An 18,154-nucleotide genomic window follows, 5' to 3' on the forward strand; every position below is an offset into this window, starting at 1 on the left:
GTAGGGGAAATGTGTAAGCTATTCATTTAATTTTGGGGCTCATAGGGAAATGCATATCTCACAAAATGGAAATATTATTAATTTAGTGTCAGGACTGGCAGAGGGGAATATGTATGGTTATTAAATGGGAATGTTATTAATTTAATGTTGGAGCTGGCAGAGAGGAATATGTATGGTTATTAAATGGGAATGTTACTAATTTATTGTTGGAGGTTGAGGAATATGTTGGTCTATTAAATGGCAATACTATTAATTTAATGTTAGGGCTTGTGGAGGGACAAGTAAGTCTATTTATTAAATGGGAATATTATTCATTTACTGTTGGGGCTGCTGGCGGTGAAGGAAAATTTTGGTCTATTAAATGGGAATGCTATTGATTTAATGTCGAGGGTGGTGGTCGTTTGCAATCAAAGTAAGCATCTTTTGAGTGCAAAGGGCACTTACTACTGCCTAAAATTTCAGGGAGTGACAGGGCGGGGAAGGACCGTTTTGCAATAATCAATTTACAGTAAGGGCGTGTCAAGCTCAGGTGCACGCAGCCACATCATGCTCTGGGCTTCGCAAATTTACTTGTTTTTCTGTTGCATCTCTTGCTTCAGTTACAGGGCTAGTCTACGTCCTATGGGGAAAATGTATCAAGCTGCGATTTTGGAAATTCCGCAATTTTCTCAGGAGAGTTGAAACTTGCCGATGTATCAACCTGAGATTTGATGTAAAATTGCCGGAAATTAGTTTTTTAAAAAATCGCTGGTTTCCAACTCTCAGCAAATCGTTGTTCCAATTATTCCCCACTATAGCTATACAAGTCTCCAAATGTCTGAAGCTCCGATTTTGCTAACTCGATGGAGTTTCAAATAAATATTGCCAGATATTTATTGCTGTTTCCTAGATGCGTGATTAGCAAACACGTCACTGTTAAACTTTTGACAGCCGCCGGGACCTTTATAGCCCTGTACTGTAACAGTCATATGTTTGCTAAGCTCGCATCTAGCAAGATGCGTGTTGTATTTGGCAATTTTCACTTAAACATGGGAGAGTTGGCTACACAGGGGTGTGTTTCAATTCCCAGCAAATCGCTATAGATGACCAGTGATTTTGAAGATCAGAGTAAAAAACGCAGCTTAATACATCTGTCGACTTAGGGACTCAAATTGCAGATTATCACCCGCGATTTTCCGCGGTTTTAAAGCTCTGACAAAATCGGAGCTTGATACATTTACCCCCTAGACTGACTAAGACTAGTGATGACAGTCTTGTAGGCATGCTATGACATATCTTTGCAAACAGGAGTAACTATAAAAAGGTATTTTATGTCCAGTAGACATTGAGAATATCCTAATAAATGTATTTCATGTGGGGGCGCGAGTGGGGGGTTAATGTAAACAAAACAAAAAACTTTTTTTTGCTTTTTTTTTTTACTGTTTTATTATTAATGCCTTTATTATTAACTGGTAACATTAATGATTTTTTTTCTCTGTGCGTTCTTTTGCAAATTTATAATCCACATAAGCATTGGACGTATCCTGCACTGTCTTGTGTAGTAGAACACAGCAGACCTACACGAGAATTCATCAGCGCACGTGTATTCAGAGATGTTCCTTCTTGAATTTGGGAGTGTGTTAAGAAACACACTTTGCACTCAGTGGGCCTGAGTCAGTAAGGAAAGTAAGGCAAAAAAAGGAGTAAATGCTCTCCGGGAAAAACCATGTTACAATGCAAGGGGTGCATATCAGTTTATTATTTTACACATAAGATAAATACTGGTTGTTTTTTCATCTAGCATACAAATACTTGATAGTTTTATTTTTACACTGACATTTAAAGTTGATCTAGGACATGTCCTACCCCAACTATAAAGCTGTCCCCACATTTTAAATGCACCTCCCCTCCAATGCAACATGGTTTTGCTAAGGTGCAAAGTTACTCCTTTTTTATGCTTTGCTCTCTTAATCAGAAACTGATTCAAGGTGAAACACAAGTGTAAGCGTGACTGGTGATTGAAAAAGTTGCATGCAAGTATATGTGTATATACGCCCGTATTCAGAGTTGAAGATGCGTCCAAGACTGAATGAGTAGCAGATGTATCCACTACACAACAGACACAACCTTCAGACACTTACAACTTATGAAAATGTACAAAAACCTTTTATTTTATATGTTACAAACACAATTTACTATGAAGCATAATTTAAACTTGAACAATCTAGTTAATAAAGTAGGAAAAACTTCCCAACATGCATATGGCCGAGCAACTACTAAAATCTCAATAAGCATTTAGAATTGTGAATTGTTCACAAACCTCTAATTACAAGCGGTGTTCCGCATCATCATCATCATCCGCTATTTACACCTATCCCTAACCAACCACAAATAAAATAGTTTTTTCAGCCATATCTGTTACTACGTCCCAGTCTGGATCTGTACACAATTAGTCGAACACGCCTTCACTGTACGTTGCCTTTGTAGAACACCCCTTCCTTAACCTGTCATGCCTCTTCAGATAAAGGGATCTGCTTCATCAAGGCATGTATCTGCTGATTTTGAGTGCATCAAACGCAAAATCACTCTGCACATGCCCATAAATGGCAGATACGGCCGTGAATGCAGACCTTTTCCGTGCGGCAGCCCATGCAGAGGACACCTATTACAGTGTGTGTTTGGGGAATGACTTGGGCGGGGAAGGGGCGTGATGACGTATGCAATTTACAGTAGGAGCGTGCTAAACTCGAGCGCACGTAGCCACGGTCGTATCCAGCTCAACGGCTATGAAAGTTACTGGCATTTCTGCCGTATCTCTTGCACCAGATCTGGGGCTAGACTAAGAACAGCCGGAGGGTCCGGCGGCATTGCAGCCACCCAACCTGCTGTCTCTATACAGTGTAAAATGAAAGAGTTAAATAGTATTACCCTTTGTACTTTCTTGAAGCCCAAATAAATCCACAGGATCCAACTTGGCAAAATAAAAAAAAAACATAAACAGGACAGTGTTAACTATGATCCACGCTGTCATGGGAAACCACCTAGGATTAAATAGACCTTGCATCTGTTAATAAATCATTCTGCATGAGTTGATCCTACATAGACGATCATAGCTAATATCATCCTGTTTATTGTTTTTTTAATTTGCCAAGCTGAATCTTGTGGATTTATTTAGAATTCAATTTTTTCTACTACCTGTGGAATATATTTTGGGGTTTGTTAATATAGACAATCCAGTAATTGGAATGTGATTTTTTTGAACAGCTACAGGACCTGGGAATATTATGGGATTTTTTTATGGACTCAAGCATTATGGATTAAAAGCTTAGAAGATTTGATCGATTACAGATGAAGACATCAGATGGTAACTATAAGGGTATTAAAGTAATTCTATTGTTTTCAAATAAGCATTGCCCAAGCGATTGTATTGTGTTTCTAACGCACAAAGTGATTTATTTTAGCAGATGTAAAAAGTTAACAGTTCAATACATTATTATATTATGATACAGTACAGTACAGCCAATACCAAAAGTTACATACATACCGCGCTATTATCGCATGCACTCGCTGCGCTAACCACGGGCACCCCTGGACAGTGATTCATCTTTGAATACTGTGATCAGTGAAGTCTGAGGCTGGTGGGGGTGCAGCTATGATTATATACAGTACAGTGTTACACAGTGAACAATAGAGATGACGTAGCTTGCTTCTATAGGTCCAGATGAGGGTGGTTCCAGGGTAAACAGGTCATAGGCTGATTCAATCTAAGGAATCCAAAGGTGGGGGTCGTCTCTCCAGGGGATGTGCTCCAGTTACAATGAATTCATTAGCATTTCACATTCTGATATCACTCTGGCTATTTATTCCCTAACATCAATAACTAGAGTATGCAATATGCGATCTCTTCGGCGATGGAACCGGACAGCTGCTGATGAATAGGGGATTAGTATGATATCAGATATGAAACATTTCCCATAACCTGAACCTTAGATAACACTAAAGTGTACATATATTCATAATATATAAACTAGAGATTTCATGAATCCGAGCCCATCCGAACGTTTCCGATCCGAGCCGGATCGGGTATTGGCGCCAAATGAAAATCTGAAACCGAGGCTTGGAGTCATAATCCCACTGTCGGATCTCGAGATACTCGGATCCTATAAATTCCCCGCTAGTCGCCGCCATCTTCACTCGGGCATTGATCAGGGTAGAGGGAGAGTGTGTTAGGTGGTCCACTGTCCTGGTAGATCTCGTGCTGGGCTGTTTAGTTCTGTGCTGTACTGTGCTGTGCTGTGTTCTGCAGTATCAGTCCAGTTGTGCTGTGTGCTGTGCTCTGTCAATTTTGAGTTCAGTGGTGCTGCTGGGTCCTGTGCTGTGTCCTGTTCAGTCCAGTGGTGCTGTGTCCTGTGCTCTGTCCTTCTAAGGGCATAGTTATTTCCCCATTATTCCCCATTTTCAAAAAAATGAAAAAAAAGTTATAAAAAAAAATACAAAAAAATAATTAAAAAAAAAAATTAATTACAACAAAATTTGCAAAACCAATCCTGCAGTATAAGTCCATTGGTACTGCAATATTACCAAGTTCACACATTCAGCAGTAAAAGTCCAGTGGTACTGCAATATTACAAAGTTCAAACATTCTGCAGTATCAGTCCAGTGGTGCTGTGTCCTGTGCTCTGTCCTTCTGAGTTCAGTGGTGCTGCTGGGTCCTGTGTGCTGTGTCCTGTTCAGTCCAGTGGTGCTGTGTCCTGTGCTCTGTGCTTCTAAGGGCATAGTTATTTCCCCATTATTCCCAAGTTTTTAAAAAAGAAAAAAAAACTTATAAAAAAAAATACAAAATTTTTTTTTTAAAAAAAAGTAATTATAACAAAATTTGCAAAACCAATCCAGCAGTATAAGTCCATTGGTACTGCAATATTACCAAGTTCACACATTCTGCAGTATCTTGTGCTACATATAATGGAGACCAAAAATTTGGAGGATAAAGTAGGGAAAGACCAAGACCTACTTCCTCCTAATGCTGAAGCTGCTGCCACTAGTCATGACATAGGCGATGAAATGCCATCAACGTCGTCTTCCAAGCCCGATGCCCAATCTCCTAGTACAGGGCATGTAAAATCCAAAAAGCCCAAGTTAAGTAAATGTAGCAAAAAGAGAAACTTAAAATCATCTGCGGAGAAACGTAAAGTTGCTAATATGCCATTTAAGACACGCAGTGGCAAGGAACGGATTAGCCCCTGGCCCGTGTTCATTACTAGTGGTTCAGCTTCACCCAAGGAACTAAGCCCTCCTCCCCCCCCCTACAAAAAATTTAAGAGAGTTATGCTGTCAGCAACAACACAGCAAACAACTCTGCCTTCTAAAGAGACATTATCACAAATCCCCAAGGCGAGTCCAAGGGTGTTGGTGGTTGTCAAGCCTGACCTTTCCATCACTGTACGGGAAGAGGTGGCTCGGGAGGAGGCTATTGATGTAGCTGGCGCTGTGGAGGAACTTGATGATGATGATGCTGATGTGGTTATTGTAAATGAGGCAGCAGTGGGGGAAACAGCTGATGTCCATGGGATTAAAAAGCCCATTGTCATGCCGGGTCAGAAGACCAAAGAATGCACCTCTTCGGTCTGGAGTTATTTCTATCCCAATCCGGACAACAATTGTATTGCCATATGTAGCTTATGTAAAGCTCAAATAAGCAGGGGTAAGGATCTTGCCCACCTAGGGACATCCTCCCTTATACGTCACCTGAATAACCTTCATAGTTCAGTGGTTAGTTCAGGAACTGGGGCTAGGACCCTCATCGGTACAGGGACACCTAAATCCCGTGGTCCAGTTGGATACACACCAGCAACACCCTCCTCGTCAACTTCCTCCACGATCTCCATCAGATTCAGTCCTGCAGCCCAAGTTAGCAGCCAGACTGAGTCCTCTTCAATACGGGATTTATCCGAGGAATCCTGCAGAGGTACGCCTACTACTGCCACTGCTGCTGTTGCTGCTGTTAGTCGGTCAACTTCCCAGAGGGGAAGTCGTAAGACCGCTAAGTCTTTCACAAAACAATTGACCGTCCAACAGTCGTTTGCCATGACCACAAAATACGATAGTAGTCACCCTATTGCAAAGCGTATAACTGCGGCTGTAACTGCAATGTTGGTGTTAGACGTGCGCCCGGTGTCCGCCATCAGTGGAGTGGCATTTAGAGGGTTGATGAAGGTATTGTGTCCCCAGTACCAAATCCCGTCGAGATTCCACTTCACTAGGCAGGCGATACCAAAAATGTACAGAGAAGTACGATCAAGTGTCCTCAGTGCTCTAAAAAATGCGGTTGTACCCACTGTCCACTTAACCACGGACATGTGGACAAGTGGTTCTGGGCAAACGAAGGACTATATGACTGTGACAGCCCACTGGGTAGATGCATCCCCTTCCGCAGCAACAACAACAGCTGCATCAGTTGCAGCAGCTATAAAACGGCTGCTCGTGCAAAGGCAGGCAACATTGTGTATTACAGGCTTTAATAAGAGGCACAACGCTGACAACATATTAGAGAAACTGAGGGAAATTATCTCCCAGTGGCTTACCCCACTTAGACTCTCATGGGGATTTGTGGTGTCAGACAATGCCAGTAACATTGTGCGGGCATTAAATATGGGCAATTTCCAGCACGTCCCATGTTTTGCCCACACCATTAATTTGGTGGTGCAGCATTACCTCAAGAGTGACAGGGGTGTGCAGGAGATGCTTGCGGTGGCGCGCAAAATTGCTGGACACTTTCGGCATTCAGCCAGTGCCTACCGCAGACTAATGGCACATCAAAAAAGCATGAACCTGCCCTGCCATCACCTCAAACAAAAGGTTGTGACGCGCTGGAACTCCACCCTCTATATGCTGAAGAGGATGGAGGAGCAGCAAAAGGCCATTCAGGCCTACACAGCCACCTACAACATAGGCAAAGGAGTGGGGATGCGCCTGAGTCAAGGGCAGTGGAGACTGATTTCCCTGTTGTGCAAGGTTCTCCAGCCGTTTGAACTTGCCACACGAGAAGTCAGTTCCGACACTGCCAGCTTGAGTCAGGTCATTCCTCTGATCAGGCTGTTGCAGAAGCAGCTGCAGAAAGTGAGGGAGGAGCTGGTAAACCATTGCGATTCCACCAGGCATGTAGCTCTTGTGGATGTAGCCCTTCGTACGCTTTGCCAGGATCCGAGGGTGGTCACTCTTTTAAAGTCAGAGGAATACATTCTGGCCACCGTGCTCGATCCTCGGTTTAAAGCGTATGTTGTGTCTCTGTTTCCGGCGGAGACAAGTCTACAGCGGTGCAAAGACCTGCTGGTCAGGATATTGACCTCTGAAGAGGACCGTGACATCCCAGCAGCTCCACCATCATTTTCTTCCACATCTATGGCTGCGAGGAAAAAGCTCAGTTTTCCTAAAAGACCCGCTGGCGGGGTTGCTGAAAACATCTGGTCCGGACTGAATGACCTGCCAACCATTGCAGACATGTCTACTGTCGCTGCATTGGATGCTGTCACAATTGAAAAAATGGTGGAGGATTATTTTGCTGACACCATCCAAATAGACATGTCAGACAGTCCATATTGTTAATGGCAGGAAAAAAAGGCAGTTTGGAAGCCCCTGTACAAACTGGCTCTATTTTACCTGAGTTGTCCCCCCTCCAGTGTGTACTCGGAAAGAGTTTTTAGTGCAGCGGGGAACCTGCTCAGTGAGCGGCGAAGGAGGTTGCTTCCTCATAACGTTGAAAAAATGATGTTTATAAAAATGAATAATCAATTCCTCAATGAAGTACAGCACTGCCCTCCAGATAGTACAGAGGGACCTGTGGTTGTGGAGTCAAGCGGGGACGAATTGATAATGTGTGATGAGGAGGAAGTACACACTGTAGGGGGAGAGGAATCAGAGGTTGAGGATGAGGATGACATCTCTCCTCAGTAGAGCTTGTTTAGTTTGTACAGGGAGAGATGAATTGTTTTTTTGGTGTGGGGGCCCAAACAAACCAATCATTTCAGCCACAGTTGTTTGGTAGGCCCTGTCGCTGAAATGATTGGTTTGTTAAAGTGTGCATGTCCTATTTCAACAACATAAGGGTGGGTGGGAGAATCCAAGGACAATTCCATCTTGCAACTCTTTTTTTGGCATTATGTGACCATTCAACAGTCGTTTGCCATGTTCAAAAAGTAAAACAAAATGTCAACAAATTCAAAAAATTAAACCAAAAGTAAAATGCCCTGTCATAATTTAAAACAAGAGGTATTGACGTGCTAGAACTACTGTAGTGTTTATATGTTATAAACACTACACTTGGAAGTTGGAGGAGGTATTGTGGCCCCGGTACCAAATTTAGTACCGGGGCCACTCCACTATGCAGTCCAGATACAGGTGTATCAGATATTAAACAACGTTTACTGTTGTTGCAAAATTTTTAAATAATATTGTGGGGAACACTACACTATGCAGTCCATAAACTTTTATGGTAGAATTCAGACCCGTGGAGGGTTTTTTAATTATATTGTGGCCCTGGTGAAAAATTGTGTACCGGGGCCACCCCACGACGCAGTCAAGAGACTTTTTTTTGGGAATTCAGACCCGTGGAGGGTTTTTTAATTATATTGTAGGGACCACTCCTCTACGCAGTCCAGATACAATTTTTGGTGTAATTAAGACCAGTTGATGCCGGTTTTCTTATTATATTGTGGGGACCACTCCTCTACGCAGTCCAGGTACAATTTTTGATAGGATTCAGACCATTTGAGGGTTTTTAAATTATATTGTGGTGACCACTCCTCTACGCAGTCCAGGTACAATTTTTGGTGGGATTCAGACCATTTGAGGGTTTTTAAATTATATTGTGGTGACCACTCCTCTACGCAGTCCAGGTACAATTTTTGGTGTGATTCAGACCATTTGAGGGTTTTTAAATTATATTGTGGTGACCACTCCTCTACGCAGTCCAGGTACAATTTTTGGTGTAATTAAGAGCAGTTGATGGTTTTCTTATTATATTGTGGTGACCACTCCTCTATGCAGTCCAGGTACAATTTTTGGTGGGATTCAGACCATTTGAGGGTTTTTAAATTATATTGTGGTGACCACTCCTCTACGCAGTCCAGGTACAATATTTGGTGTAATTAAGAGCAGTTGAAGGTTTTCTTATTATATTGTGGTGACCACTCCTCTACGCAGTCCAGGTACAATTTTTGGTGTAATTAAGAGCAGTTGATGGTTTTCTTATTATATTGTGGTGACCACTCCTCTACGCGGTCCAGATACAATTTTTGGTGTAATTAAGACCAGTTGATGCCGGTTTTCTTATTATATTGTGGGGACCACTCCTCTACGCAGTCCAGATACAATTTTTGGTGTAATTAAGACCTGTTGATGCCGGTTTTCTTATTATATTGTGGGGACCACTCCTCTACGCAGTCCAGATAGAATTTTTGGTGTAATTAAGACCAGTTGATGGTTTTCTTATTATATTGTGGGGAATACTCCACTACGCAGTCCAGAAAGATACCTCGTTGCAACGTTTTGGACTAATAACAATATTGTGAGGTGTTCAGAATACACTGTAAATTAGTGGAAATGATTGTTATTGATTGTTATTGAGGTTAATAATAGCGTAGGAGTGAAGATAAGTCCAAAAACTTGATTTTTTAACTTTTTATGCTTTTTTCAAAAAAAAATCCGAATCCAAAATCTTAAATCCGAACCAAAACCTTTCGGCAGGTGTTTTGCGAAACAAATCCGAACCCAAAAACTCAAGCAAATCCGAATCCAAAACACAAAACACGAGACACCAAAAGTCGCCGGTGCACATCCCTAATATAAACTAATAATAAACCAAATGCTCATAAACTGTCTGCTCATAAATTACTGTGTAATGGATCCAATATGAATATGAATTACATAAATAAGTAAATGTTGTCATGCGAGTGTGTGCGTGCGTATTTGATCGTGCGATCGCACCACGCTCTGTTGGGTGGCGTACGGATCTGTGTTACGTGGCGTACAAATCGCAATCGCACGGCAAAACAATATTAACCAATATACTTTCATTGATCCAATTATACGACTTCGACAGTTCCACCCTTTGATAGTATAATAAACTATCACCTTAAAGATGTTATATGCAGGATCTCAGTACCACATTTCATTGCTATGTAATGCAAATCCCCCTTGGGGTATGACCACGCTGTTTGTAGATCTAAACAAGTTATCATAAGAGAGAGTCTTAATCCTCAAAACGATTTCTTCTTTTACTATAGACCGCACATTTCTGGAGCTTGGAGATAACCTTTTGTATGCCCTTCAAGGGTGCAATAAAGCACGTAATACATTATTTGGAAAGGTACAAGGTACAATAGAACATGTATCAGCTATACAGAATACTCTACTACAGTTCTTCAAGTTTAACAGGTTCTTCTGTCCAACGCATGTCTTTAAGCTCAGAATACATTTAAACACTTCATGTTCATCAATAGCATCATCCTATGTCTATCAATAATGTCATATACAATCTCCTTCAGCTTGTGTTAATATACACACTTCTAATAATGTCATCAGTTCTTTTCATCAACACTTGTGGGCGGGCTATTGTCTGTTCATTCTTCCCAGTCTCCCGATACTCAGATTTAACAGTGATCAGCTTGCAAAGCATTGGGAGACTTCAGACTAAGGGACCTAGGTGTCGTACTTTTTTTCCCCTAGTGACCTCCCACCCATAGTTCGGGTAATATTTAGTGGGAAGAGAACTAGTCCTACTTGATATAATCACTGAGGTATGTGAGAGCACGCCCAGCACTTTGTTTGGTCTAAAACCTTACCCTCCCAAGATTGATAATCATTCTCAAGGATGCCTGCTCAAGTTCGAATATTACTGGACTGACATCGCTGGGTGTACCTTTTTTTTTTTCAACTATGGGGTCACCGTACTTACGGACGTAATGCTACTCAGACAATAGCCCCTCGCACTTTCTCCAAGCTCCATGGTTTCCAAATTTTTCTTTACCTCTGAATTGAATAGAGTAATTGGCTGGACCGATTATGCTACTAACTTCTCCTTCATCCCCAATTCCTCAACATCATTACCTGAACCAGCCTCTGTCACCTGCTAATAATTAAAAGAATTGACCGTCCCGAGAAGAGAATGAAATGAAAGAACACAAAACAGGAAAAACTACAACTTCATGCTTGACAACTGTTTTAGCATTTGGCTCAGGTTCTACTAACTGCATTCGAGGCCTTCCAGAACAGACTCATGAGTGCCCTTGGACCCTTCTCTGAGTGTTGGCCCCTCTGCAGTGGGTGGAATGGGCACCAGTGTGTCTCTGCTACCCTTGAAGCCGTGATGCTGGCAGCCTACACCTGGTACCTGTCTGTCAAATAACCTGAGCCTAAGAAATTTCTGTTCCACAACTTACTCTCCCGATCCAACATCCTGACAGTTAGTGTGACTTTTCAGGAAACAGTGTTTTGGACGTTCTCGGTTACTGTCTCCCTATTTACCTTCTCTCAAGGTCTAACCTAGTCTCCCAGTTACAATCTCATCTCACGAGGGGTCAAGAACATTTCAAAAGCCGTCAGGTTGAGAGGCTACCCAGGAGTGATCTTTTGGTAGCGGGGAAGGACTAGTGGCCGAAGCTATCAGTCACTTCAATCAAGTTCCAACTCTTATTCTATTCAATTAGTTCTACATAGTACCACTACCTTATGTTCACACTGGTTTGTGGCTAATTGAAAGTATGTGATTTGTTACCACTACTCATACATTATACATCTGTTATCAATAACATGAATAACCCTATCATCTATTATAACTCTAGGACTATCACATTGAATAACAAAAGCTTTGAGTATGACACAGTAATACATTAGACACATTTCAATACACCTTTACCCAGACATATTTCATTGGTACACCACTGTATACTTGCATGGTGGTAATTGGATGACGTGGATTTGTTTCACCTGGAGAAATTCTTCAGGTAACCCAAATCTTCATATGTTAACCAATATGTGTATGTGTGTGTGTAAATGTTCACATTTTAGAACTAAAACAATACAACGAAAAAAAACCAAAAACATAGATTTGTTAGCTGTCACATAAAACCCTGCTGTCTATTTGACAGCTATGTTCGCCCTGGTGTGACAGCCATGTATGGTCGTGTGTGTGGACTTTACTAGCAGCTACTTCCGTTGGTAACTGTGTCACTGTATAAAGTCCTCTATGTAGTGTCCTACTCATGTGCTGGTATTGTTATAAAAAGATTTTTTCAGTCAACTCAACATCGCCCCCTAGACTAGAAAAATGCTGAAGATCAATGTATATCAATCGATTTTCCCTCTCCCAACTCACATGCCATTCTCAGTACCTCACATTCAGCTACTTGACTATGTGAGAAAGACAAAGGGGTCTATTTCTATAACACTTTCTTCAAATATAACAGTATCCAGTACATGTCTGTCTAACAGGAAAAAAAAGATAAAACACGAAAATTCTACATTTTCTAGGGTTTCACATTATGTCGTATCTTGTGGAACAGATCCTACTCCAATGTTCTACACAGAGATGCATATCTGTATGCTGAACTTCTAGCAATCTTCTGTCCTCCTGTCCTCTCCACCCTTTGTGCATCCATATAAAGGCACATTTTTGTACAGGAGGCATGAGCCACAAAAAACCCCCAAAAAAACAAAACAGATATGCAATCTATAAAACATGAATCGTATTTCCACAATAGAACCTTTCTGCTTAAAATCAGCAGTTTCTATACGCATGAAAACAAAACCCCTGACTGTTTCTGTGACTCATGTCAATCTAGTGTGTATCCCTGAATTTGTCTTATGTAAAAAAATAAAAATATGTCTTATCCTCATTGATGAGACTGTGTCTGTTTTTTATCTCTACCAGAGCAGAGAGAGAGGGAGGGAAAGAGAGGGGGAGAGAAAGAGAGAGGGAGAGACAAAGAAAGATAGAGAGGTATTTGCATAGATGTAAAGAATGAGAAATAAGAAAGCAATGAATAATGGGAATACAAAGGTTTGAATACAAACATACATGTAGAAAGGGAGATTTTACAACACAAATGACAGCTGGATTGGACTCTACTGGAAAATGGCTGTATTCATTCCACTAATCCCCTTAGCTATTTGCTAACTATGACCCCTCCCCATACTTGACTAGGGGGTCTTAAACCCACCGTGCAATCCAGTGTTGTTCGTCATTTGTTCATTAAGAACTCGGTATCACATTGATTACATACCTTTTCAACGAACTTTCCTAACTTATGATAGAGAAATGTAAAAATTAACTGTTGATGACTCATCTGAGATACATAATTATTCTCAGCCAAACAAATTATCATGAGTCACTGCAGCCTGAAACAAAGAGTGTTCCAATTGTCTATTGTTAATTTGTCTTTCAAGAGTGATTTTTTTTCTATTTCTCTATCCCACCCTTGTAAACACTAAGGGCTAGATTTACTATCAGGCGTGTTTGTAAAGCCGCCGACTTTCGGCGGGTTTGCCGGCGGTTTAGCCATCGCCGGATTTACTAACGCTAAACCCGCCATCCAAACGGCCAGAAATGATGTTTTCAAACCCGCCTCTGTATAAAGCGCCGTGACGGTTTCAACAATGCTCCACATACAAACAGCCGGATTTACTATTAGGGGGTTTATAAAGGCGCCGGAAAACCGCCATTCAAAAGACCAAAATGAAAGCGCTGCTTGTGAGCGGCGAGATTGTTCAAACAGTGTGCTGTTTGAGGTATTTGGTCAATCTGAACAGAAGGGAAAGGGCCATTTCATGTGCAAAGTTTGTCCCTTTGGGATTGTATATGTTAAAAGGCCAGTGTCTTGTAATGGCAGTGTAATTTGGGTTTCTTTTTCTCTTCTGTTTTCCCACGATGCAATTTTTTTACTAAGTTCAACATTTGTTTAATATTGCAACAAATCCCTTAACAGAGTGTAAAAGCAATTTTAACTGTACTCAATAAAGAATGGGTTTCTGGCTGATGACTCCTCTGCTGCATCCTCACACATCTGCACAGCACAAATTCAGGCACAAACCCACTAGTAGAGGTGTGTTATAGCGTACATTTGTACTTTGGTAAACCAGGTTCAGCTTACTAGAATAATCTGGTGGGGTGGTTATGTATGCACCTGAAAAGGGGTCTGATATTATCCTGGCTGGCTGTTTTATACATAATCTAGCATTACATCAATTTACCCCACCGATTAGTGCAGTACACACTGAAGCAGAAGGGGTCTGTGTCACATCTGGTGATGTGCAGAGCACAGAGGGCGGAAGGCAGATTAGAGTCCGTCTCATTACAAACTACTACACAATAGGAAAAACATTTATTTCTCTAAAATGTGTTTGATGTGAGTGCAATGTTTGTGACAGTCAGAGGGCAATGTGTAAATGATTTGAGTGCCTAGTTTTTTAAAACATCACTATACTCTTGTTTAATTAGCAGAAAATAAACACTGACACCATAGAAATTTAACTGCATTTATTGCAGTACAACACAATAAATAATAAAGGATAATGCTTATACAAAGTAAAAAAAGCATGAGGCAATAGTCATGTGTTAGCGCTAGCGACGCCTTTTTGCTTGCATATCGCTATGTTTTGCCCCACTCTGTCCTCTCCCTGGCCCACCCCTGGTGCGAGCACCTCTCCTTGGAGGAGTACTCTGTGCCGATCTGCTTGGCGTACTAGCGGTACTTGTGGTGGCCGAGGAAAAGGGTGAAGGCAAGCGGGCAATGAGTTCTTGCTGCAGTTGGCCTGCCAGCCGGGTCAGGTTCGCATTCCCCTCGCGAACGGAGGAATTTAATGCCTCCACAGCCCCAGTCATTTGGGCCATCTGCAGATTGGATTGCTCCCAGGCATTAGCCAGACGATTGATTGCAGCAGGAATTTGGCTATTTGTGCGGTGTATCCGCCTCAACTGGGCCGCAATTTGGGAAATGTTGTGAGTTTGGCTCTCCATGAAGACTGATTGCTGCTGCTGGAAAGCACCAATAGACTGCGCCATTTCACGGGCTGGGTCCATACTCTGAGGTGCCGGCTGCTGGTGTGCTGGGGCTTCAGCAGGGCCAGGTGCAACATCCTGGAAACCAGACACAGGGGCATCCACTGTTTCCAGGGTGATTATGGTTTGCTCATCTGGCTCAGGGGACATTTGGAGGGACTCCACCTGAGGTGCCTGGTATGAAGAGGGCCCTGTGTATGAAAATGACGGTAAGTATATAGGATATAATATGTTTGTATATTGCATTCTGAACACTTGATAGGAAAGAATAATCTTTACAAACTACAGATTGTTTCACAATTTTTGCATTAATTATTTATTGTCCTATGCTACCTGCTTAAGGATGCACATATTATCCTTTTAATACCCAGTATCATATGAACTATGTATGGTTGAGGGGGCTAAAAAAGCATAGTATTTGTAACCTACAAATATTGTGATTTATTACGCAATATCTGGCTAGACCGTGCCTTGGGGTACACAAATCCTATTTCAGTCCTCCCTCTGTGTAGTACATGCTGGGTATTTTGACTTAACTGCGTGTGTAAAAAAGTGAAGACGTTGCCTATAGCAACCAATCAGATTTGAGCTCTCTTTTTGTAGAATGCAATAAATAAAGTAAAGGTATATTCAGATTGGTTGCTCTAGCCAACATCTCAGTTTAGTAAATGTAGCCCTAAGGTCGCATAGCACACCATATTTTAATAAAAAAAATTTTGCCAGCAACATTTCCACAGAAAAACAATTAACTCCATTATTTAGCACAAAAACATAAATCACACACCTGCTTGCTCTTCTGTGGCCGAATCTCTGACTGAAGGTGGAGGTGTAGCTGTAGGAATGGGACTCAACTGTGGTCCAGGTGAATCTGGATGTATTAGAAAAAGCATACAATGTATTTGCAGCAAAAAGCCTTTTACAAATAATAAATCTTTGGAAGACATGTGTTTGCACATTAAAAAACAGTTATAAACAAAATTATTGCCCTTTACATACTGATTGAGTAAAAAAGACACTTTTACAATAAAAAAACATTTTCAATATTGTTAGCTTAAAAAGGACAAATCACTCACCAACTCCTTGGGCAAACGAGGGCGAATCTGTGTCTTGCACATTAATTCCCTCCACTATTTCACGGGGCATTATCTGCCGCAGCTCCTCCTCATAGCTGGTATATTCAACGCGAAGAGGGGGGCCACCACCCGTGCGTCTTGTGGACCTCCTTTCCTGGGCCATTTTTTCCTTCAACCTCCTCTTAATGTCCGAAAATCTCTTGCGGCAGTGCGCCACTGTCCTCTTTAGTGGGCCCACCGCGTTAACAGCGTCGCACACTCTCCCCCACAATTGGTGGCGCCGCCTTAGCGGAGTCCGGGCTGCCAGGTTCCCCAAGATCACCTCGTAGCAGGGAATGATATTGTGCACCAACACACAATTCTCATCATGTGAGAAGCGCACATTCCTCCCTGTCTTGGTCTTCCTGCTCTGTCCTGTCTCCTCAACCTCTCCCTCTCCCTCCTCTGACCCCTCAACCTCCATCTCCCTCTCCTCAGCCTCTGCTCCCCTCCTATCTCTGGACATTTTTACCCAGAAGACAGAAAAACACAAAACACTGAAGGACTTACAAACACAAAGAACAAACTACACTACCTACAGACACACTCTCCACACAGTCACACACAAGTAACACAGACAGAGGACAAGTCAAATACAAAAAATACAAGACAGAAAATAAATGAGAAAATAAATGTACAAAACAGGAAAAAACCACAGGACTACTCACACTTCAATCAGATATCGCTCCACCAATCCACCAAACACCAACTCTCAGCAAACCACTATCCTCCAAACTCCTCTCACAAAACTCCTCTAAACCCTATCAGAGAAAAAAGTGTCAGGCCAGTGGTTTATATAGGGCTTGTGATGTCAAATCTCCTGAGTTTGAAAATAGCCAATAGTAACAGGCCAGGAGACAGGTGTAATTTTCAAAAAAACCGCCTTTACACAAAAGCGCCGTCATTTAAAGCAAAAGCGCCATGTTCTATTCAAAGCCGCCGGCGGCTTTGAGCATTACATCCCGCCGTTACATCGCCGGCGGCTTCAAATTGAAGCTGAAATGCGCCCATTAGTAAATCCGGCTGTTTGCAATGCAAACACGCCGGAAAACCGCCGCGATGCATGGCGGTTTGAAGCCGCCATGCATCACGCCTGATAGTAAATCTAGCCCTAAGTCTATATTTCTTTCATGTACCCTTTATCTGTAAGAGGGAAACAAGATAGTTATCTCAAAACAGCAAACAAAACAAACATTTCCATTCTTTACCATCGGCCAGCGATTAGGAAAACAAGCATTTGACAACATAAAACAAACAAACAAAATCAATAAAGATTACCTTTTAAAGCAGTTTTTTTTCTTTCTAAACCTGCTCACCAATACTTACCACAGATTAACTCTAGGGTCGGCTATAGTTCTCCCCCAAAGTATTAGTTGCTATAGGGTGTGCAATCAATTGTTGGGGAACCTCTGAGACTTGTGTACGCCTCCTTTGTGGGTGTCTATATGATTTCCAACCCAGGTATCCCTTTTTCTCTCTACACAGTTCCTACTCCTGTGTCCCTTCTTAAGGCAGTAAAAACACGTCCTTGTCATGTCTGCACAATCTTTTGCTAGGTGTCCTATTTTATTGCATTGAAAACACTTCCTCAACTCATGTTGTTTCTTTTCCTTAACCCAGGTGTTATTACACAGTGGTCGTGTGTGCAATCCCTCTAATGCTGGGATACTTACCATCATTACCCTATCACTTAGTGCTTTTTCCTCTTTACATATATTTTTATCATGTCCTATAGCTGACTCCCTGAGAACACTTACAGTACTTCCTCTCCAGTATGGTAATGAAGTTTGCACCCTTCTTTTCAAATTTTCTCTGAGGCCATCCATTAGAGCTTTAACAGCAACCTCTCTGTAGTGTACATTATCCTTTATGTCTGATACCCCAGTATATTTGGCCATCGCTATCAGAGCCCTGCAAAAATAGTCTGTTGCATTTTCACTATCTTTTTGCTTGATAGTAAAAATTTTACTCCAGTCCACTATCACTGGAAAATATATGGCCAACCGTGTGA

At 41.8% G+C, this 18,154-nt stretch overlaps 1 protein-coding gene across 1 annotated transcript in view; it reads right to left on the minus strand.

Moving 5' to 3' along the window:
- The window catches only part of LOC142143202 (uncharacterized), a 91,372-nt gene extending 74,805 nt beyond the window's left edge, over positions 1–16,567 (minus strand). The window contains exons 1-3 of the mRNA XM_075200915.1: positions 16,105–16,567; positions 15,816–15,899; positions 15,019–15,222 (exon numbers count right to left, since the gene is read on the minus strand). Of these exons, the coding sequence (XP_075057016.1) occupies positions 15,019–15,222; positions 15,816–15,899; positions 16,105–16,567 (751 nt within the window). The remainder of the gene's footprint in view (positions 1–15,018; positions 15,223–15,815; positions 15,900–16,104) is intronic.
- Between the last annotated feature and the right edge of the window lie 1,587 nt (positions 16,568–18,154).

This window comes from Mixophyes fleayi, chromosome 3 (genome assembly GCF_038048845.1).
Source record: "Mixophyes fleayi isolate aMixFle1 chromosome 3, aMixFle1.hap1, whole genome shotgun sequence".
Classification (NCBI taxonomy): Eukaryota; Metazoa; Chordata; class Amphibia; order Anura; family Limnodynastidae; genus Mixophyes; species Mixophyes fleayi.